Source organism: Cupressus sempervirens, chromosome 3 (assembly GCF_028749045.1).
Source record: "Cupressus sempervirens isolate cs-2001-9-10 chromosome 3, ASM2874904v1, whole genome shotgun sequence".
In the NCBI taxonomy this organism is placed as follows: domain Eukaryota; kingdom Viridiplantae; phylum Streptophyta; class Pinopsida; order Cupressales; family Cupressaceae; genus Cupressus; species Cupressus sempervirens.
The window spans coordinates 51127902-51152691 of record NC_143120.1 but is presented as its reverse complement, the minus strand read 5'-3'; the positions used below and the strand labels follow the sequence as shown (position 1 = coordinate 51152691).

The window sequence follows — 24790 nt, the reverse complement described above, 5'->3', positions numbered from 1 at the left end:
GAATACATAGAAGGAAGAAAGAAAAATGCACTCATGAAATTTAGAAAAGATAATCACGTGTGACTAAAGGATTTGCCACTATAACAAGAAATTTTGATGCATATGTGAGAGGAAGTAAATTATATGCATTATTATAAACTTTAACAAATATTCAGTGACAAAATCTTTTTCAAAGATAAAATAGTACATGTTCTATTATTGTACAGTAGCCACACACCAACACCTGTCTCTTTGGCATTCAAAAATAAATATTGTCCTCTTCACAATGAGGAAAGAAAGCAAGAATAAAAATGGTCGTTAATTACTTAATCTTTTTTAGTAAAATTCTTGGAAAAAAAATGCTCATTATATATTCTATCTTTTAAATGGTGTCCTCTAAGGAATGCATAAAATGACTTAGGGAGTGGGCTAGAGCTATGACTTGGTATTATCCCTCCCTTTTTAACATGTTCTGGAGCTATTCTATAGTTCTCTAAATTTCCTCCTTCCTCACCAAATGGGGACGTTAAACTAGCATTCATGCCTTAGGATGCAATGGGTAAGGGTTTGTTTAATAGTAGGAGTTAGATTGGAATAGGCATATGTAACTGTAAGAAATTTTGAATCTTTCATTGGGGTGTGCCAAATTGGAATTGAGAATAAGAATACATATTCCAATTTTAGTCCAAAATGAGCATTTGCAATTTGAACTAAATAGGTGGAATATCAAATTCCCATTCCTATTCACATTTTCCTTTTGACTATTTGATAAAAAATTGAAGTTCATTTTAAAGACATTTCCTAAATTCTTTGCAGATATAGATCCATCACATCTGAAACTCGTATTGGTTGCACTATGAAATTTTTTTGAGTTCTTTGTTCAAACTTTTCAAGGTGTAGAGTGGATTGTGTTCATGTATTCAAGTTCAAATGTCCTCAAAATATTAGGTATATGGCCGCATTTGACAACTAACACTAGTTTTTCACCTATTGCAATGGAAATTTGTAGGTCTTATGTAAAAGGGGTTGTCATGTGTTTCTAGTAGAGGGTATGTTTTGTTGAATTATGTACAAAGACAGAGCCTTGATGCCTGAGGATTGATTGGACTTGATTGGAATGATAGCAAGGGCTACTGACCATATAAAGAAGGGGTTGAATTGGTTGTGGGAGAATGAGTATTGGTTGCATGGTGCATGGCCAAAGCTTTAAATCCTGTGACTCTGTCAATTATAATTCAAAATTTCAATTTTCAATTTCAACTTTAATTCTAATTTTAGTTTTCTCAAACCAAATGAGTCTATAATAACAAAATCAAAAAATTTTATTCTTGAATAAAAAATCTAGAATTAACAATTCATGTTCCCAATTTATATTCTTATAGTCGAATGAGACCTAAAAGAATAGCTTATTTAGGAAAAATCATTTTTTCTTTTTCTAACATATTTTTCCAACTAATTCTACTCTTAATTATAGACAAGATCATAATTCAAATTGTAAACACCACTTTAATTCCAATTATGACAAAAATGTTAATAATTATCCTAACTCTAACCATTAGAAACCCCCAAATTTAACAATAAACCTAACCATATTCTTAAATCTAACCTCAATACTAACCTATACACCCACCTTAATCAAAATCCTTATGCTAAGTATAATACAAAGCATGATGTAACCCCTTATCCCAAGCATAATTTTAGTTGTAAACCTTATTCAAAAGCCTAACACTAACCCTAATTCTACCTATAACCCCTCTCAAACATTAAGTTACCTTAATTCTGAATAATAGTATAACCCAAACTCTAAACCTAATCCTAACCCTAACCAAGGTTTGAACCTAAACTCTTATCGTAACTCTAACCCTAAATATCAATCTTAATCAATACCATAACCATAACAATAATTACGTCTGCCATATAAACCTAAAATGTAAACTTAGTCATGATCCTAAACCAAATTATAACTTCCCTAATCAAAATGATAATGATAATCTTTAAACCTAATCATAATCCTAAATACAATAGTAATGTGAAACCATAAAATATTATCACAGCCCTAAGTGTTAATTATAACCCTAATCAAAACCCTAACTCTAAGAATCATACTTACCATCATATTTACCTTAACCATTATATGGTGTTTACTATTTAAAATATATTCTAAAATATATAATGGTAAATAATAAAGTCATATAATAAATAAATAATAATATTATATATTGTGAGTTTATATTAATCTTAAATTTACATTATATACATTATAATATTGACAAGAGTTGATAAAATTATATTTAATAAAATAAAGTAGTTCAAATAGTATTACATGTAAAGAATATTTTTTACTAGTTTATTTTATATTTCTAATTATCAATATATAAAGAATATATAAACTAATTTAAAATAATGGTAAACTGCAATAACACTTACATAGGAGCAATAGTTCAATCATGTTACTACTAGCAGTCATAAGCTTTTGTGCTTGCAATGATGAGTTGATATGAGTTTATTTTAAGTAAAATAAAATTTAATTTTTTAATAAATCAAATAAATAATATTTATTTATTTAATTTTTTAATAAATCAAATAAATAATATTTATTTATTTAATTTATTTTATATTAATAAATTATCATCTAAAAAATATTCCCATAAAAATATATTATGAAAAACAAATAAGAAAATAATATGAAAAAATAACACATATAAAGTGGAGCAGAAATAATAATCTAAAATAATTATTAAAACTAAAAACTAAACTAAGTGAATTCTCGATGTTTCACCTCTATGAGCATCACCTAGATCCAATGATTGCTAAGTGTTCTATTTATTATCATGAGAGATGGATTCTTGTGAATCACTACTCATTAAACATGAGTCAATTAGTTTGACTAAAAAAATACATAGTTAAATCCTGATAACAATATCACAATTCAACTTGCTGTGGAAAATATCTTAAAAAATTAATATGAGAAATATTTTAAAAATATAGTAAAAATATAGGAACTCCTCCCACAAATATCCTATTGGCTAAACTAAAAATGAATACTTAAAGTGAAAAAACTAAACTAATTAAAATAATCGAAAAAATTAAACTTCAATCAATTTTAAAAATCAAAATTAAATAAAAAGAAAGAAAAACATGAGTTAAAAGTGGAGATAACAACTAATTAATTTTCAAAATAAATAGAAAAAATAAGAGTTAAAAGTATAGATAAATTCATTTATAAATTAAATACAAGAGTTAAAAATGAGGATAAATCAATTAATAAGAAAAAAATGAGAGTTAACAGTGTAGATAATAGTTAATTAAATTAAGTAAATTGGAAAAAAATAAGAGTTAAAGTTGGAGTAAGATAAAATTGGTCGAAAAAATAATTAACAGTAAGGGCTAATAGTTTTCTAGTCAATAATTTTCTGGCAAAAAAAGTAATTTTACGGATATAGCCTATTAGCTAAAAAATTTTAAAAAATAAAAATCATCCTGACTAAATAACTAATCCTTTAACTTCAAAACATATATATACTAGTAGCGGCACACTTTTGTGCTTGCAATGATAAGTCGATAGGTGCTTGACAATAAAATTATTGTTTAAAATATAATCTTATGTGAACAAATTAGAATATTAATAATTTTAAATTTAAATAACATAGTATTTATGAAAATCATTTAAATAGATTAATAAACATTATTTATTTTAATTCAATTTATCAAATATGAAAATAAATCATTGAAGAAAACCCCATCAAAAAATCTATTATGAAAAATTAATAAGAGAGATATAAAATAATAATATGAAAAAATAACTTCTCTAACAAGTATTATATTGAATAAATAAATTATAGAAACTAAAAAATATATTTAAAGAAAGAACTAAACTAATATAAAAATTAAATTAAAATAATTTAAAAACTAAAACTTAAATCAATGTTAAAAATTTAAATTTAAATAAATAAAGATCACAACATGAGCTAATGTGGAGATCCCAAATAATTATTTTTTAAATAAACAAGAAAATAAAAATAATAGTTAAAAGTGAATATTTTAAATATAATCTTATGTGAGAAAATTAAATTATTAATAATATTTAATTTAAATAACATAATTTTTACTAAAATATTTTAAATAATTAATAATAAATATTTTTTTATTTCAATTTATCAAATATAAAAGTTAATCATTTAAAAAACCCCATCATAAAATTTATTATAAAAAATTAATAAGAGAAATACAAAAAAATAATGTCTGTAACAAATATTCTATTGATTAAATAAATTATAGAAACAAAAAATAATATTTAAAGAAAAACTAAACTAATATAAGAAATAAATTAAAATAATTCAAAAATTAAAATCTAAATCAATCTTTTTTTTTATGAATAGTCCATTCCTTATATTAAAAAAATTACAATAAAGTTACATATTCACAAAAAAGGGGGCGAGAGGATACAGGATCACCCCGCGAGTTCATATGGCCACTAGCCAGAAATCAACTATTTATCAAAAAATTATAGAAAACAAAGAAATCCTCAAACTACCAGTGCAGTGTCAGCTGAGGAAGGAGGATCCTTATTATTAGAGCCCCACCCAAAAGTGGGGAGAGTAGATGGCTTAGGGGGAGTTCAACCATCATCCGTAGCAACAACATTATCTTCATCTTTTTCTCTCTCAAGCTTGGGAGGAAAAATTTACAATATGAGCTATAATGCAGAAGAGCAATAATTTTTTAATTAAATAGAAAAAGAAAAACAATAGTTAAAAGTGGAGATAACAACTAGTAAATATTTAAAAAAAAGCTAAAAGTAGAGTGAGATAAAAACTAGCCAGTAAATAATTAACAGGAATGATTTGTAATTTTCTGAGCAAACTAACAACTTTTCCACAAATTGACAAACTTTTTTTCAAAAATTCAATTTTTGGAAACAAAGTGCCCACTAATAACCTATCGGCTAAATAACAAATAAATTAAAATAATTTAAAAACTAAAATTTAAAATAATTTTAAAAATAAAAAATTAAATAAATAAAGATCACGACATGAGGAAATATGGAGAATCTGGAGATCACAAGTAATTTTTATTTTTGAACAAACAGAAAAAGAAAAACAATAGTTAAAAGTGGATGTACCAACTAATAAATATCAAAGCAAGAGTTAAAAGTAGAGTTACGGTAAATATGTAACAAGAAGGATTTACAATTTTTTGGCCAAAATGACAACATTTCCACCCAACTGACAACTTTTCCATCCAAATTCAATTTCTGGGAACAAAGTTCTCGCAAATAGCCTATCGACTAAATTATTAATTTAAATTTTCTAATTAAGAAATCATCATTATTCATTTACATATTTCTAAATTTTAAATGATAATATTAATTTATTATAATATCTATTTTAATTAACAATTTATATTAAATATTATAATTGTGATATTACAAATTGAACTCTGTAGTTTTTGTGTCAAACTCATTGACCAAGTCAAATTATTATATTACTATGAGGATTCAACTTATAGTGATGCAGAAGCATCCTGGGTGTAAGAACAATCTTGCATCACCAAAAAATATTTTATTTTTAGTCTTTTCTATTTTAATAAGGACTAGTAGATAAGGTGGTTACTATGTATGGGAATTTGTTTTTTTAGTAAGTTTGTCATATGAGCTAGGAATGTTCTCATTTTCATAGGAAGGTTCATTTTAGAGTTATAAGTCTACCATAAAAATCTCATTGCTCTAGCTTAAGTATCAAAGAAGTTATTGGGGATTTTCGGTGGAAAAATTTGCAAAAAAATCTTTAGGCTCACAAGTGGATGTCTTATAGTGCCTAGATGAGGTCCAAAAACTTGATGGAAGGGCGTTTGCATGGTTTAAGCCTATAGATTAGGAGCTAGCATTTTTGAAAAGCGCTTATAATAACCAATCGGAGCAATAGTTCGAGAGTTATGACCTTTCGAAGTTGGGCTACTTGAAATATCTAAATTAATTGTCAAAGATGTTTTTAACCAATTTTATATGTATTGTTAGGGTCTGTTAGCCCTAGGTATTAAGTTTCATTGTCTAGAACCTTTTGAGGCAGCATAAAATTGCCTATTTAAGAAAGACTCAAATATTGTCTAGGATAGTTTTGGGTGATAGTTCATAGCTTGTCTTGTAGATGATTGTAATGAATGCGCCTATGTGGGTTAGCATATTGTACTTGTGAATTTTATCAAGATTTTGGGCCGACATATAATTATTAATTATAACCCTAAAGTGGTAAAAGTACTTGTATAAAAGAGCTTAGGGTTAGGGATTGTTTCATAGTGGTGATGCAAAAATTGATTCTTGTGGCAATATTGAGCTATAAGGGATTATGGATTGTAATCAGGTTGTAATCATTGGATCGTAATAATATCAGACTTGTTGTTTGGTAGACGTAGCTTAAGGATTGGGTGAACCATGTTAAATCTTGGTGTCTTGTATTTTTTTCTACGTGATCTATTATTTTTTGATATTGTTTATATTTGCATGTAATTGTTATTTTTGTTCTTAGTTTAATCCTTACACTACGATAATTATACTCATACTTCTAGCAATCTTGAGTCTACATTTGAAGCCAAGGTATCACTCAAGAAGAAAACTAAAAAGTGTAAAAGCAGACAATCTGAAAGGTAGGAGGAAGATAGTTCTAACATTGATCTTGAAGCCATTGAAGCATTGCTTGCGAGAGGGTATCTAAAAGGCAAAGGAAAGCATAAAGGTAAGATTTCTTTAATCTATTTCTCTTGTGAAGAAGTTGGACACATTGTTGCAAGGTGCCCAAATAGAGAAGACAAAGAAGAAAATAAGTATAGAAAGTACAAAGGCAAGAAGGATTTCAAGAACTTAAGAGAATTGTTATGTTGAGAAAGAAAAATGAAATAACAGCTAGTGCTTGAGAACCTAAAATTGTAGGTCAAGTTGAACAGCTTAGAGTGCAAGAGCAAAAGATGTTAGAAAACCAAGATGTGAACTCTAAAGGTCTTGTAATACAATAGATTAAGAGTTATAAGGCTTTAGAAGTTGAAAACCACAAGACGAGATGTAGAACATGTTGTAGGTGTTAAGGACAAGGGAAAATAGAAGGAAGTTGGTATTAAGATCAAAGAATCAGTAAAGATTCTTCAGATACAAGATTCTATGTCACCTTCTGATCTTGAGTTGGAAAAGAAGAGGAAGGAGAGAGATGCTTTGGCCAAAAGATTAGAAATTTAAAAAAATGAGGTAGCTATAGTTGAGATGAATAATAAGATTAAATTCTTAGAAAATACAAGAAAATAATTTTCAACTATACCTAAAGATAATGTAAAGAATAGGTCAAATGATGTAAATCAAAACACTGTTGAATTGTCTACTTCTTCCCTATCTTCTTCATCACAAAAAATGGATCTTAATAAAGCTGTTGCAAATACTAGTACTAGTAACACTTTGAACAACAATGAAAGAAATGTTGTCAATAACCCTAACAAATGACCAGCAAAGGAGACCTATTTAGTTAGAGGGTTATAGGCAGATACATTTTGATGGGATTCTTCGATTCCCTAACCCCATTCGACAAGAAATGAGGAAAAGATTTCCTAAGTTTGCTAGAAATAATGCAATCACTTGTGAGGATCATTTGAGAAATTTTCTTGACAAGATGAGTGATTATGAGGTTGAGGCTGAGGATGTTATCATGAAGTTATTTATTTAGTCATTAATTGAAGATGCTAGAGAATGGTTCAAGAGGCTTCCTGAATCATCTATTACAGACTTGAAAGACATTGAGTACTGTCTCAAGGAACAATATGGTGATAAACAGAACCTGAGTTATATCTTAGGTGAGTTCAACAACATTAAGAAGTTACATAATGAGTTTTTTACTAACTTCAACGCTAGATTTCACAAGAGGGTGTACAAGCTAATACAAACCATGCGAGTTGATGATAAGATATGTATGATCACTTACTTGAATGCTTTTGATGGTAAAATGGCATACCAACTTAGAGATAAGGAACCTAGGACCTTAAGAGATGCTTTCAGAATTACTATAAATATAGAAAATAATTTGAGAATTTCAGGGAGGTTAGAAAGCAAAAGAGATGATCCTAGGTTATTTGGGAGCGAGGGAAATAGAGAGGAAGATCACAAACTTGCAGGAGGAAAAAAACAAAAACCTACTGAGATGAGTCAAGTTCTAAATGCTATAAAAGGTTTGAATCTTCCTTGGGGTAAAAAATGATAAAAATCCCATTGAAAATAAGATCCCTTATCAATCCAATTTTAGTACACAGAATAGATTGCAAACTTTCCCTTATAATACCACTTGGAAGGATGGTTAGCCTAGTGTTCCTCCTGCCAAGAACACTAATAACAAGGTTACCCTTGACCCCTTATCAAAAAATTCTATAAATATGGTAGATGATCCTGAATTCACTACTGAGCCTACATGGTGTTGTATTTGTCAATTACCCCATGCTCTTGAATATTGTGCAGTAGCTTTGTCATTTTCTGGAAATCAGACAAAGGTAGAAGAACATCAGGAACATGAAGAGAATAGTGATAATGTGGGATGCAATATGTTTGAGTCGCATTATGATTATTTTGATAGTGATGATCATGACAGGGATCTAGATGAACAAAGGCAGTTTCAAAACGATATGCAACAATATGTATTTTATGATGAGGAAAGTTATGTTGACAACAATATATGTAGCATGGCATCGACCAGAGAGGAGGTGATATTAAGGAAACCTCTAGAGAAGAAGTTGATCAAATTACTGCTAGCATGGTAGCTCAGGTACATAATAGAAATATGGCTCAGAGTGCTAATGGTGGCAGGGTGGATAGTATATTTATCAAGAAGGCTGATCCTAAGAAAAAGGAAGTTGTGAAGCCTAAAGAGATTCCTGCTCTGAAGGTCAAAGCTACTAGCAAGAAATGGGAACCAATGAAAATGGACAACCCCGACGTTCCTAAACTTCGAAATGAAAGTCCTAAGAAGTTGGAGCAAAAAATATCAAAAGTGCTAAATGTAAATGACAAGAATCATTAGGGTGTTGTAAGTGTTCTTGATAAACATTAGGAGAAAAAATTTATGACTATTGATGTCCCTTTGATTCTTCTGTAGATATGCTTGCTATTTTGTCACAAATCACTTCCAAGGTTCCTTTGTCTAAGTTATTAAGAATCCCTATACACAGAAGTAAAGCCATAGCATGGGTAGGATGTGTTGATGAAAAGGTAAAATCTAATTATAATGAAAGCCATACTCTTAAGGAAAGTAGTGAAGAAAAGGTAAAAGACAAAGAAACCAAAGTAGTTGTGTCTCAAATTCCTCAAATATTTTTGGATAGCTTTGAAAATTAATGTTTAGGAAGTATTGAACCATTTTTCTTGAGTATCCTAGTAAATGGTAAAACATTAAAAAATTGCATGATTGATTCTGGTGCCTCTAATACTATTATACCTTTTGAAATAATAAAGGAAATAGGCCTGAAGGTTGATACTACTCAGGGAAGATGTTGTGCTATGGACAAAAGAGAATTGACAGTCATAGGTACTATTAATGCTTTGCTATATAAACTAACAACTTATCTTGACAAAGAACTTACTATGAGTGTGTTGGTTGTTGATATTCCACCTCAGTATGGCATGTTGTTATCTAAAAAATGGAGTGTTTCCATGGGAGGGAGTTTACCATGTGACCTATCATTCACTACTTCCAAAATTGATGGGAATTTAGTGAAAATAAATAGAAAAGCTAAGAGCATGTATATAGTAGAAGAAGAGATAGAGAATCATATGACAAACTTTGTTGATATAGATGTCAATGTATTCTAAGCTAAGGTTCTGATCTTGAAGAAATATAAGCATAAATCACAGATGGAAGAAGAAGCTAACCAAAAGACAGACAAAAGTCATTTATGGACTCTATTTTTTTATGGTGCTTGCTACAAAGATGGATCCGGTGCAGGTATTTAATTGATTTCTCTTGCAGGGGTAACATATAAATTTTCCTTTACATTGAGTTTCCCTTGTACTAATAATATAGCAGAATATGAGGCTTTGTTGTTAGGACTTAGATTTTTTCACAAGCATGGGATAAAATGTTTACATTTTATAGGGGATTCTGAATTGGTTGTATCCTAGGTGAGAAATGTTTATATGTCAAAACAAGAAAATATTAAAACAATACATAAATGTTACATAGGATATGATTGAGTATTTTGATGCATTTGAGGTAATTTGGAAAGATTAGACTAATAACAAGATGGCATATTTGTTGAAAAATATAGTATTAAATTATAATGATATTACATTTGTTGGTATATCCAAAGTTGAGATTCAAACTAGGCCCTTTGTCCCTAACAATGTCCAGAATTGGCAAGTATTTGAAGATGATAGAGATATTTTGATAATTTTAAATTGTGAGAAAATGTTGTCAGGCTAGGAAATTGATTGTGCAACTTATCTAGAGAACATAGATGGAAGAGATATTATTTTTGGACAAGAAGTTGTACAGTTGAAAACAAACAAAATTTTGAGAGGACTAGTTGTCCTACAAACTATTTTTGACAATCAAGATGGGTCCCAAATGGATACTAAGGAATATAGTGCTAAGGACATAGAGGAGATAAATTTAGGAACTAAAGAAATACCTAAGAAGGTGCATATTGGTAAGAAATTGTCTCCTAAAATAAGGTAGGGTTTGATTAATTTGTTAAGAAAATATAGACATGTGTTTGCATGGTCATATGATGACCTTAAGGCTTACAAAGAAGATCTATTTCAGCATGAAATCCCATTGAAACCAAATGCTAAGCCTTTTTAGACATAAACAAAGGCCAATCAATCCAACTCTTGCCTCCAAAATGCAAGAGGAACTAATCAAGTTAAGAGATGCAAGAATCATAAAGCCTATCAGACATTCATCGTAGGTGTCTAATTTAGTCCCTGTTGGGAAGAGAAATGGAGATATAAGATTGTGTGTTGACTTTAGAAATCTCAACATATCTTCATTGAAGGATAATTATGGTTTACCAAATATGGAGTCTATGTTGCAAAAGGTCACTGAATCTGAACTTATGTCCATGATGGACAGATTTTTAGGATACAATCAAGAGGTTGTTACAGAATCAAAACAATTTAAGGCTGTTTTTACCACTCCATGGGGTACTTATGTGTATGTCAGAATACCTTTTGGGCTTACTAATTCTGGGGCTACTTTTCAATGTGCGATGCATGTGGCTTTTGCTGATATTATTGATAAATTCTTGGTTGTATATCAGGATGATCTATCCACTTATTCTAAGGACGAGAATGATCATTGGATGCATTTACAAAATGTATTTATCAAAACCCTTAAATATGCCATTTCTTTGAATCCTAGAAAGTGTAACTAAAGGAAAACTGTTAGGGAATCTAGTTGGTAAACATGGAGTGAGGATTGACCCTGAAAGGGTAGAAGCAATAGATAAAATTCAGAAGCCTAAACGTGTTAAGGGAATTCAGTCATTTTTTGGGCAAATAAACTTTATTAGAAGGTTTGTGACTAATTTTGTAGAAATTAGCAGGCCTATATCAAAGATGCTAAAGAAAAGGTCTGAGATAAAGTGGGATGGAGAGCCTAGTGTTGCATTTTAGAAGATTAAGCAAGCTATTAAGGATGCACCTATTCTAAGGGCACTTAATTATGATAAACCAATACATATATTTTCTTTTGCTTCATTTCACATTGTTACTGTAGTATTACTACAAAAAAATGGAGAAGGCTATGAACAACCTATTGCATTTTTTAGCAAATCATTATAGGCAGTAGAATTGAATTATGGTATTAATGAGAAACAAGCTATAAGGATTGAAGGCTATTAGATGTTATCTAATGGGAGCAAATGTTATTGCATTTGTCCCTACTACTGTTGTTAAGGACATCTTCTCACAACAAGAGGTATCTAGAAGAAGATGTAGGTGGATCAATAGAATACATGAATTTGACATTGATATTAAAACCACCAAATTGGTTAGAGGTCAAGGCTTAGCCAAACTGATGACAGAAGCTAATTTAGAAGCAAATCAGATCAACCAATTTGATGGTAACTATAGGGAAAGTCTTTGTGACATGGATACTTCTGATTGGTATAGAGATGTGATTTATTATTTGCAAACTATGAAATCCCCACTAGGATTAATAGACAACCAGAAAAGATCCCTAAAATTGCAGGCTATAAGGTATGTCATAGTACAAGGGCAGTTATAGTGGAGGGATATTGAAAGAGTACTTTTGAAATGTGTAGATGAAATTGAGTTTGAGAGGATTTTAAGAGATATGCATGAAAGTGTGTGTGGAGGTCATTACAGGGCCAAGACCATAGCTCACAAAGTTGTTAGATTTGGCTTTTGGTGGCCAACACTTTTCAAAGATGCCCATAAATTTGTTAAAACATGTGATGTTTGTCAAAGATTTAGCAAAAAACTAAAATTCTTTGGAAATCTACCATTAAGACTTGTTGAGGTATAGACACCTTTTCAACAATGGGGAATTGATTTCATTGCTAAGATTTCGAACAAGTCTAGTGGTGGACATTTTTGGATCCTGGTAGATACTGATTATTTTACTAAATAGGTTGAAGCAATTCCCGCTAAAAATGTAATAAGTAAAGTAGTGTTTAACTTTATTTTGAATAATATTATAACTAGGTTTGGATGTCCATAGAAAATTGTAATAGATAATGCTATGTGCTTCAGATTTGAAGAATATAAGGAGTTTTGCAAGAAATATTGCATTACAGAATATACATCCTCACCTTACCGTCCTCAAGGGAATGATCAACTAGAATCAAGAAATAAGAGCATATTGAAGACTATTAAGAGGATTCTAGGAGAAAATAAGAAGGCCTTGGATTCAAAATTGCCACTAGCTCTGTGGGATGATAGGGTTACTGTGAAAAAGGTCACTGGATGTGCTCCTTTTGACTTAGTTTTTGGCTTACAGGTTAGACTTCCACAAAATAATTTGAAGGAGATGTGTAAGTTTGTTCAAATTTATGAAAATGATATTATTGATGAAATGTAGCTCAGGATGGATGATCTCCTACAATTACAAGAAACATGAAGAGACTCCTCTATTCAAAATGCAAAGTTGCAATCACAGATGAAGCATTTGTGTGATAGGAGGGCCACTAAAAGGAAATTTGAAACATGTGATAAGGTGCTGATGTGGAATGCCAGAATAGAAGATAAAGGAAAACATGGTAAGTTTGACCCCATCTGGCTTGGTCTATATGACATTTATGATAAAAATAGTGAAGATTCATATTGTCTGAACGATCTAACTAGGGGTATCCTTGAATTTCTTGTTCATGGACAATTCTTGAAGAGGTATTTTTCTTAAAATATCTTTGTTTCCATGACTAGTAGTCTAGGGTTTTTCCTGTACATTCTTTAAATCCTTTGTGTCTTTTGTATAGCCCTTGTACATTTGTGCTTTTCAGGTGTGGTTGCTCTCTCAGAAGTTGTCATTCTTTATCAATTATGTTGCCTACTATACCAAAGATTCTAAATCCTTACATAGACACAGGTAGTCTATCATCCCCAACTAGAGCCACTGATGGTTTGATTTTCCACAGTGCAATTTTTTTCCCACAAAATAGGTTTGCGAAATCAGATAGACCTGTATAAATCTTGCAAGTTAGGGTTTGACCTTGTACAAAGTTGACTTGCCCTAGGTAGAACCCTGTTAAAATAAATTTTTTTTTTGCCCTAAGTAGACTTGTTAGGTCATTTGCTTTTATTTTGAAAATTTTAGTGGATGAATCATTTTTGAAAATGGTATATTCTTTGAGGAGACCATTTGAATTATTCATTTTCGATTTTGTTTTCCTCAAATTACTTCTATCTTTAGATCTCTCTTAAAATCTATGGTGGTTGTAATGTTGCTATCACAAACTACAAGGATTTTATCCTATGCGACATGGCGACCATCGTGAAACAAAAAGACAGTGAGGTAAAGTTCTGAAATATACATGCCAGGTTTTTAATTATTTTTAAAATTTGTGGCGGTGTGATTAGATGTCAGAGATGTCATATCAAAAAAGGGGACTAGTTGGAATATGCTCCATTTTACATCACCAATTTTTGTGAAATCATGGAGTTCGCTATGTTGCGATTGGAATATGAAGGAATTCTAATGGTAGCGACATAGCGCCTTCCCAAGAAAGTCGAAAAGGTGAAATCAACAAAAGGGACTAGTGCTGTAAAATGTTTCTATTATTTATATGGTTGTGTGATTAGGATGCATTGTCAGAAGCATTGAATACAGTGATAAAGGCAGAAATGTGTGGTATTTCTTGGCGTCAAACTTTCTTAAGTTTTAAGGTGGTCGCTATGTCGCCACCAGAGTATGAAGGAATTCTTTCAATAGCGACATAGTGCCTTATAGGAACAAGTGGAACGCGGCAATGGTTTATATTGAAAAGCGAGTGTTGAAAAGTTCTCTCATTGGCAATAAGCCATTTAATCATCTTGACACATTTGTAGCAATAAATATGGTACCAATATTAAGAATGCATATATTTTATGTGCCAAATTCTTTTAAAGAATGCGATAGTCACTTTGTCATGACCGAAAAACCCATGTTTTATATTGGTAGCCACATAGCACCTTCCCAAAAAAGACAAGACATGGCAGAACTTGATTTTAATGAGTATTGTAAAAAGGGGTAAATATTATATATAATTTGCCAACGTGTCAAAATAGTGTTGTGTCATATGTTATGTGGAATCGCATTTAGAATGATGACATGTAAATGGAAACCGTTAGATCAAAACACATGTACGGTAGGCCTTGAGTTGCTATAAGAAATTGTTCGATCTTTAATGGTAACGACATGGTGACCAAAGTAAAACAAAAAGGGCCTACTACAGTCACTTTAAAACACTTATGAAATACACATGGTTAGATTAGGAATGAATCAACGATAGTCATTATATTGCACCAAGAAGTTGCTCGTGGATTATGCATGGTGACATAATGACAAGGCAACACGTGTTTGTGAGCGGCAATGGCTCCATAATGAAATGCCAACAATAGAGAGAAATGGGTATGCAAAAGATTTTTATTGGATTGATTGCCAACCTGGCAAGTGGAAGCTGAGTCATTTATAATCTTCTTCCTTGCAATTCAAGGTGATGCCACCCAGTTCTCCTTGCAATTCATTTATGAAGATGAAAAGTTCTTGTGTGAATTAGAAATAGAGTATATTACAAAGATTTTTCCATTTCTTTCATACGTGAATACATTTTTAGATTTCCAAAGAGCTAAGAGCTACTGAGGAATTGTGCTTTGTGTGGTCAGGAAGCGAAATAATTTCAAGTAATTTTAGTGTGCTACAGGATTGCAATAATAAAATCACAAAGAGTCAAGTAAGTTTCTCAAATCACTATGTATCAAAAGTATTCTAGTACTCTGTAATTTGTGTCCATCATGCCTCCAAATAAAGCATTCTCGAGTCAGGTAGATTATGCTAGTAGAAATATACATGATGACTTTCTTGAATTATTACTTGATTCTACAAATGAGTCAGCCTAGGTGAAAAAAGTTGATTTGTTTAAACCCTAGGCTCAAGATAGTAGATGGTTTTATATGATAAAGGAAATTGGCTTAGGGATGCAATTACTACCAAATCAAGGCATTACCTTTTTAAAAAGTGGTTTTCAAAAAGAAATTTGTTTGCCCCCATGCAAATATTTGGAATTTTGATTTAGGGAAACTAGTAGTTCCTGGTGTATTTGTGGATTTTGATTTAGTCATGGTCATTGCCCAGAATTATGACCCTGCAGCTAGAATTGTAAGAAGATTGGATGGGGAGTGTTTATTGAGTATTAATGCTGGGCAATTAGAGAAGTTTTTGGCCTATAACCATTTTCAGATTATCATAGACCCATTGACTTGCCAAAATTGGAAAAGGAATACCTATCTAAGAGGGATAAGATTAGGCAGGATGCACTGAGGGCACACATAGGCTCAGTTGGGAACTTATCAGTGGTCATAGCATCTACTAGGGAACCTTTTAGAGAGGAATTTTTCACTTCCTAGGTTTCTACTAGAGTTGTCTTGGGTTTCTACAAGTGACATATTCAAATTCCCTTTTCTCTTGCTTGTCATTTTCGTTTTTGTTATCATTATTGACTACCCAATTCCTTTCTTTTGCCTAATGCCAAAATGTTATATTCCAATAATCTTCATATCCGTTAATGCATAAATATTGTCTTTCAAGGTTGTGACCTTTAATTTCTACAATTATTTTGTCAGCAATTGCCTGCCAACAATTTCCTCTTTTGACAAGATCCACTGATAATTTTGCCTCATCTGTCACAAATGCCGATGACAGGGTTCACTAATAACCTTGATCAAATTCATTTCTTCTTTTAGCTACGCCTTGATTGCTTCATTTGTCACAAATGATGACAAACAAATTCCTTCCTTCTTCAGCTATGTCACTTTTGTCAAAAATGGTGATAGGATTCTTCCACTTAATTTGACTTTGATTCGTCTATCATAAATGGTAATACGATTTTGTTATCCTGTCTCTGATACCACTTGTAGAAATCCACGACATCGCTAATACACCTTTTGAAATGTAGATGGACAAAATAAACTAAAATGGAAAAATACTCACTGTGCTATGACACTAATATATTTCAACTTTCCTGTATTAATTACATTCCCCATATCAATTACATTTTGTCCATATCAATAACATTACAAGATGCCTCTATTTGTAGAGGTCTTTGATTATTTTTGGAAACATCTAAACTAAGCGACATAGAACAAATAAACTTTTCTAAAACTATATAAACATAAATGATTTCTAGAATTTTACCTAACCCTATTTATCAATCGATTTTTTTTAAAAATCCTCCCTTATGCTTTTACATTTCATTTAAGGGGAAATTACACAATCCAACAAGTGCTCCATGTTTCCTCCTTCCTCTCGCCTACCTTCTTTAATTTCTCTTCTTATTCCACCTCTTAAGGTGTGTAATCTAATTTTTTTTCGCCTTTTGATCTCCTTTATCACCATGATGGATCATATAATACAATCCAAAAGACCCATAATAAATAAATCTTATACAATTAAATCCAAAATTTTCATATTAAAAAAGGCAACAATAACTGATAAAATTGTTGAATGCGACTTGAGCGAGTGTCAATTTTGAAGTTCATATTTTCCACGAGGTGCTATCCAACCCACTTTTCTCTTTCGTACAAAATAATACAATTGCACAATTGGTATTTGGGCTAGTACCCGTCGAGTCCTTGCAGCCTGGTTGGCATGTTAACATCATGGGCACATCATTTGGTAAGGCAAAGCAAGATAGATAGATAGATAAATAAAATTTTAACATCCGCGCTTATGGGACAATAAGACAACTTAAGCAAACTTAAGTAGCTCCGTTCATTTCTTGTGTAGGATGATAATGAGCCCACCCAATTGCTCATGTACTTTTCGTTGAATAGGTTGAATAGGTTATGCCAAGAACTGTCACATATAACAGGCAAGCACGAGATTAACGTCAGAAAACGGCAATTAATGATAGGAGGACATTCTGTGTTAAAATGTGCTGGTTTCCAGTCTGAGTTGTTTACCTAGGTTTATAAGTACGATGTTCGCTTTAATAATCGAAGCGTGCGTACTCTCTCTGACATTGTGATTTGAGTGGTGGTGAGCATTAGCTCGTGAGAACCCTCTTTCTTGCGCTCTGCAGCAAACGAATTGAAGAGAAGAGAATGGCGAGGGGAAAGGTGCATCTGAAAAAGATTCAGAACCCTGTTAATCGAAGGGTTACATTCTCCAAACGCAAGGGCGGACTGTTGAAGAAGGCTAAGGAGCTTTCCCTTATATGCGATGCCGAAGCCGGCCTAATCATTTTCTCGCCCACCGGGAAAATGTACGAGTCCGCGAAGCCCAGGTAAGGAATCCCCCCTTTCCCCCTTTTCCCTTTGCTTTGTAGTCTTCAAACGATAAATTGCTTTTAATTTTTCTACTCAGCTGCGAAATTTTTGAAAATTAAAGATGCTTGCAAACAGATCGATAAAATTTACATCAAAGCGGTTATTAAATTTGCGTTATACAAGCATCCCTTGCTATTTTACTTAATCTAAATTTCTATTTCCTCATTCCTATTTCAAACCTGCACTGCCGTCATTCAGGAATCCTTCAAGAAAACCTGAAAGTTCTTCGTCTACGCTTAGAATGGGCAGCATTTTATGCGGGCGGGAAAATGTGATACGTTTAAACCACCTCACTGTCTATTCTTGATTTATGTTTCTGACACGTTTTCAGTTTATTTATTTCTTAGCTCTATATAACTCTTTTTCTATGTTTTATGTCTTAGATATCTATAAACATATTTTTGCCTTATCATTTTCTTTTCAACATAAATTAGACAAATTATATTATAGTTTACTTTTTAAGGTAGAAATATTTTGAGTTTTAAAAATAATTCGTATTAATAAGTAGTTACAACCACTAGAATCACTTGCAAATAAATAAATAAAAAGTTTGTACTTATGTTCCAACTAAAAATAACAAAAAATTCTAACTCTAGTATTAAATTGAAAAAAAACATAAAACAAATTGCTAGAGAGAAAACTTTTGATTCATTAAATATTCTTGATTCATTACTTTCTACAGTTAACAACATGAATATTGCTGAACAAACTAGAACTTTAGTTGATCTCAATGGAAATCATAATTTCAAGATAGCAAACATCCCTTACTTGTTAGCACTACTTATTCCATTGAAGAAGTGAAGAAAGTCTTTGTTAATTGTGTTGGTGAAAACACGCTATACTAATCTTTGTGCAATGCGAGGGCACAGTATTCATGCAGTGCAAGTGTGTTTAGATGGAGTGATCATTGCCTTAACCAAGTTTGCACCGCCATTCACAAGGCTTGCAATATGTTACCTCATCATTAATTACGAGTCAAGTCCAATAGGCCAACATTGCCCATTCACAGAGAGGATGCTGTTATGATGCGGTTATCTTCCCTACAAAATGTACTGTTGACTAAATTTAAAAAAATTGAAAACACATTGATGTTTTTAAATTTTGTGATTGAAAACAACAATATTTTTTTTAAAAGTCACTATGGTTTCGTGAATCTAAACAAAAAATATGTTTGAACTTTTTTTTGTATTGGGTACATTTTATCTAATGATTAGCTAATGCCTGTTGTTGTAAGGTGCATTTCGAGTTAGAGTACCTACCTCATACCTGCTTAGAATGAGTAGATTTTAATGGTGGCAATGGGACAAATGCCCCACTTTACTTATTCAAGTGTATGTATTATCTTTCTCTTTTTATAGCACTTGTAATTTTTGTTTCCTGGACGCACGAGACATGCATTAAATAATGTTTAGAGAGCTTTCTGAATTAAGATGGATTCACAGTTTTGGATGATCTCGCAGCGAAATTCTATGTTTTCTAATTATTTATAAATAATAATATCAATTGTTTAGTTTTATTTTGGCACATGGTTTACTGGAATACATTATGAGTCGGTATTTTTTCTTATGAAATTGATAATCTATAACAAAAGTTCGTATTTATTAAATATTAGTAATTATTTTTATTAGTATATATTTATCTTATTTATTTTAGAATTTATTTTTGTTTATTTTGAATTATACAAGTCTTTCGGAGTAGTCAAGAATTTTATAGAATAAGGCAATTGTAATTCATTTTTCATTAGTAACTCCGTCATATGAGCTTAGAATGTTCCCATTTTTTACAGGAAGGTTCATTTTAGAGTTGTAAGTCTATCATAAAAATTTCATTGCTCAAGCATAAGTATCAAAGAAGTTATTGCAGATTTTCGGTGGAACAATTTGCTAGAAAATCTTCAGGCTAACTGTTGGAGGCCTTAGAGTGCCCGGATGATGTCCATAAACTTGACGAAAAGGGTGCTTGTGTCACTCCAAGCCTGTAGATCAGGAGCTGGCATTTCTGAAAAGTGGTTATAATAGCCAATTGGAGCAATGATTTGTGAGTTATGGCCTTCAGAAGTTGGGCTATCGAAATTTTTAAAATAATTTGTCAAAGATGTATTTGGCCAACTCTATGTGTATTGTTAGGGTCTTTCAGCCCTAGGTATTAAGTTTGAGCATCTAATACCTTCTTCAGCAGCATAAAACTGCCTATTGAAGAAAGACCTAAACATTGTCTAAGACAGCTCTGGGTGATAGTTGGCAGCTTGTCTTGTAGATTGTTGTAATGAAGGTGCCCATGTGGGTTAGCATATTGTACTTATGAATTCTGAAATTTTGCATTTGTGGTGCAAATAAGAAGTCCATATTTTGTTCTCGCATTTTATGTTATTTCTATGTTTCTGTTATGAGTTTATGGTATTAAGGGGAGCTCCCTACATCAATTGGAAGACTACTTTGAACTTGAGGATATTGAGGATCCACTCAGAGTAAGGTTGGCACAAACTAAGCTGAAGGGACATGCTACTCTTTAATGGAAAGAACTACAAAGAGATAGAGAAGAGCAAGGTGAAATGAAGATCACTAGATGGAGGTTGATGGTGACTAAGTTGAAGGCTAAGTTCATTCTTGCTAATTATGAACTTGAATTGTTTAAGAAGTTGCAGAATCTGAAACAAAAGGATATGACTGTGAATGATTATACCGTGGAGTTCTACAAGTTGACTATTCGGTTTGGGCATAGAGAAGTGTCAAAAGAGAAGGTAGTGTGGTACATTAATGGTTTGAGATTCAATATTCAGGATGAGGTTGGTATGCTGAATATTTCTTCAGTTGAGGATGCTTATTAGTATGCTTTGAGAGTAGAGGAGAAGCTAAAGAGGAAGAATCAAGGTAGTTCCTAAGGGAAGGAGAAGCAGGATAGTTCGGCACAAGCTAAACCAAAAGCAGAAAGTGAACCAAAATGTGTTGGACAGAAACGAAGGACAGGTGGAGGTGGGTTCAGAGGTAACTGTTTCAAGTGTGGTCAAGAAGGGCATAGATTTATTGAATGTTCGATTGGGAGGACAACTGCTATTGTGAATGAAGTTGTAGTCCAAGATAGTCTACTTGAGCAAGGTGAGAGTTTGCTAGCTTGGCGAGTACTAATTGGTGAGAGGACATTGGATTCTTGTCAGAGAACTAGTTTGTTCAGGACTTGTTTTAAGTCCGGTGGCAAAATTGCAAGGTGATTGTGGATGGTAGTAGTATTGATAACCTTGTTGCTAAAGAGATGGTTCAGAAACTTGGTTTGAAGAGAGTAAGACATGCTTATTCTTATCGGATTGGCTAGTTGCAAGGTGAGCATGCTTTGGAGATCAACATGGAAAGCAGACTTATGGGGTCACACTTGTGGTGGATGTGAAGAAGAAGAAAAACAAGGGAAAGAGTGTACAATTTGAAGACTTTGAGGATGTGTATGTGAAGAACTAGTTTGGGATATATGTGCTGAATCCTAGAAGATGTTCTTCCAGTTACTAGAACATCTTTTCGAACTTGGTGCGTCTGATGCAGCAACATCCTAGGCTTGCTTGCAATCTTACATGTTTGGAGAAATTTTGGTTAAGTGTTGAGGAGCATTGAGCTTGGATTTTTGTGGAGTTATACTTTCATAGTTAGCGATGTGTTGGAGACACATTGGGGAACTTTTCCTCATGATTGCATAGAGATTGGATGGATTGAGTTGAAGTTTGAGCTATTTGTACCTTGTTGCTGGAACTGTGTTTTTTGGTTTCTGGGTGTTTGTTGCAAGATGTGTAATTAGTTTTGCGCAATGGATGAGAGGATTTCCATCTTAGGGATTGAAGAATGCCTAGAATAATTCCTTTTGTAAAAGGCACAAGTTCTAATTCCTCATAAGTTGGGAGATATGGCAATTCTCCCAAGGTATCAATTTTTGGTAGTTTTGCACAATAGTTTTCTGTGCTTGACTTTTAGGATGAATGCGCACTTATCTTTGGTGAATCAGCCTTTGCACCTTTAAGGGGTTGTAGAGGACCTAAAGTCTTACTTCCGGTTTGAATCACGAGTTCTAATTCAATCGGAGCTAGGAGATATCGTGATTTTTCTCGAATATCGGCTTCTGGACATTTAATTGTTGTTGTAGGCCGACTTGTGGCTCTTCAAGTGTTAAGTTTTATTTAATTTTTAATTTCTAGGTTGACTTGTGGCTTAGATTGGTATAAGTAGGGGTCTTGTGGAGTCTTTTAGTCATTGAGTTGGGATGGAATGAAGGATAGATGCAAATTTGAAGAGCTAGAGTTGTGGCTTAGGAACTAGAGGATCTCTTGGTGAACATGAGGGTACAAGTGTGGATTCTTCTTGATGTTCTTATCTAGTTGTATATCTGGAGTAGTTGAGATTGGTTTTGTAATTTGGATCTTGCAAAACTGATTTTGTAATTGCTGTTTGTATTTGTGGCCCTAACCTAGAAGGCCTTATAGCTAGGCATATTGCATATAATCAGTTATATTTTATGAATAAATTATTGTAATTTGGTATTAGATCTGGCATTGTTGCTTCTTACTGTTGTGTTTCCACTGTGTAGTTATATAGCTGGGGGCTAGGACATCGCCTTTGGGGATTCTCCTGCCTTGTGCTGCGTCAAGGGGCATCTTCAATTCTTTGGCAATCTTGCATCAACCAAAAATATTACTAGTTTATTATTCTTATTTTCTATTTGAGGAATGTCCTATGTTTTTCATGTAATTTCTTTCCACGTAGTTGGTTACCTGATGAGGACCTATCATGGGTCATCTGCTTGTGTTTGTGGAACTTTGTTTGACCTCACTGAGGAGTTATCCCTTCTCTTTTCTCATAACACATTCATTTCCTGGCATGGAGAGTAATGTATGGCTATTTGATTCTATGAGATTTTTTGTGATATGAAAGCTTTCAAGATCCTTAGGGATCTCTTTTTAGACCATGTGTGGACCTATCTTTGATGCTATAGATGTTAATTTTTTAATTGTGGTCGTTGATTTCCCTTTGAGGCATGACCTATATTTTTTAATAATTATATTTGTTATGCCAACTTGTGGTCGTGATGGCTATATATGTATGATGCAAGTCAAAGTAGGAGAATCCCTAAAGGAGATGTCCTAACCCTCAACAAATAACCATGCAATTGAAACAACACAACAAAGCAATAATAATGCAATATCTAATACCAAATCATAACTCTTTATTCATAGATATAACTTATTACATGCAATATGCTCGACTGTAAGCCCTTCTGGGTTAGGACCAAATACACACAACAATTACAATATCAATTCTGGAAGATCCTGCAAGATCCAACTTATAATCTCAATCCCCACTAGTCGAGAACTACAACTGTATAAGAACACTAAGAAGAATCCACAATTGTACCCTCAGGTCCACCAAGCAATCCTCTGGTTTTCAAGCCGCAACTAGTAGCTCTTCAAAATTCACATCCTCTTCTTCGAGATGGATCGCCTATAATCATACCTAAAGATTCCACAAAAAACCCTTATAGCCAACTAAGCCACAAGTCGGCCCAATTTATTATAAACTAAATTAAATCCCTTACATCAAATATATGTTGAGCCACAAGTCAGCTACAACACAAATTAAATACCCATACATAAATTAAATGCCAAAATTTGGCTCACAGACAACTTGGCACCAATAGGAACCAAGACCAAATTGAACGTCCAAAAAGACTAAATTGAGCATTAGCAAGTTCCTAAGCATTGCCGAGCTCCCAGACCATGTCGAGCTCCAAGACCATGCCGAGCTCCATAGTGTATGTCGAACACCAGTATCTACTGAGCTCCACAGTTTTAAAACAAAATCCCTCCAAACATGCAAAATTGCTAGCAAGCCTAGGATGCTCTTGCATGAGACACCCCAAGTTCGAAAAGATGTTCTCAGTAGCTGGAGGAAGATCTTCTAAGATTCAACACATAAATCCCAAATTGCTTCTTCACGTACATATCCTCCAAGTCTTTAATTTGTACATTCTTTCCCTTATTCTTCTTTTGCTTCTTCATGTCCATCCTTGGTGTGCTACAAGTCTTCTTTCCATACTGATCTCCAACCTTCTTAGAATCTACCAACTCAACTCGGCTGCCAATACTTAGGTTCTTCCATGAGCTCTTCATTTTGCAAACAAATCAGGGAAAACTTCCTACCACCTTTCTCAACAGTAAACACATTTTTGACACAATCATGCACAACCTTGCAATCATATTTCCGAGGTCTACCAAGCAACACATGATAACTATTCATATCCACAATATCACACAACACTTGATCTTTATACTACACAATCTAGAAATCAACAAGGCATTGCTCTCTCACTTCCAAAGCATGCTCACCTTGCAACCAACCAACCCTATAAGGTTAAGGGTGTCTCACTCTCTTCAAACCAAGTTTCTAAACCATCTCCTTAGCAACAAGGTTATCAGTACTACCACCATCTACAACCACCTTGCAGGTTCTACCACTAGACTTATAACAAGTTTCGAACAAACTAGTCCTTTGATAAGAATCTAGTGTCCTCTGACCAACCAATCTAGTCAAGCTAGCAAACTTTCTCCTTTCTTATGTTGACGTTATTGGATTGCAACCTCATTCACAACAATAATTTTCCTACCATAGGGAAATTCAAAAGATCTATTCCCTTCTTGACCACATCTAAAACAATTACCTCTAAACACACCTCTACCTGCTTTTTTTTTTTTCTTCTGATCAACGGGTTTTGGTTCACCTTTTGTACTCGGTTTAGCTTGTGCCAAGCTATCCTACTTCTCCTTCCCTCTAGCAT

The 24790-nt window shown here is 32.7% G+C and overlaps 1 protein-coding gene across 28 annotated transcripts in view; it reads left to right on the top strand.

Moving 5' to 3' along the window:
• Positions 1-17442: 17442 nt before the first annotated feature.
• Positions 17443-24790, top strand: part of LOC149564738 (MADS-box transcription factor 29-like) — a 258597-nt gene continuing 251249 nt past the window's right edge. For 11 of the 28 annotated variants that reach the window (XR_016361914.1, XR_016361917.1, XR_016361916.1 and 8 more), the window contains exons 1-2: positions 17461-17940; positions 18182-18254. Coding sequence is in view for 16 of the 28 variants with exons in the window: in XM_089818310.1 (XP_089674436.1) it covers positions 17759-17940; positions 18182-18254 (255 nt within the window). In the remaining 12 variants the exon portion in view is untranslated. Of the gene's footprint in view, positions 17941-18181; positions 18255-24790 lie in introns of all 28 variants that reach the window. The other 17 variants (XR_016361922.1, XM_089818319.1, XM_089818318.1 and 14 more) reach the window with 7 other exon arrangements.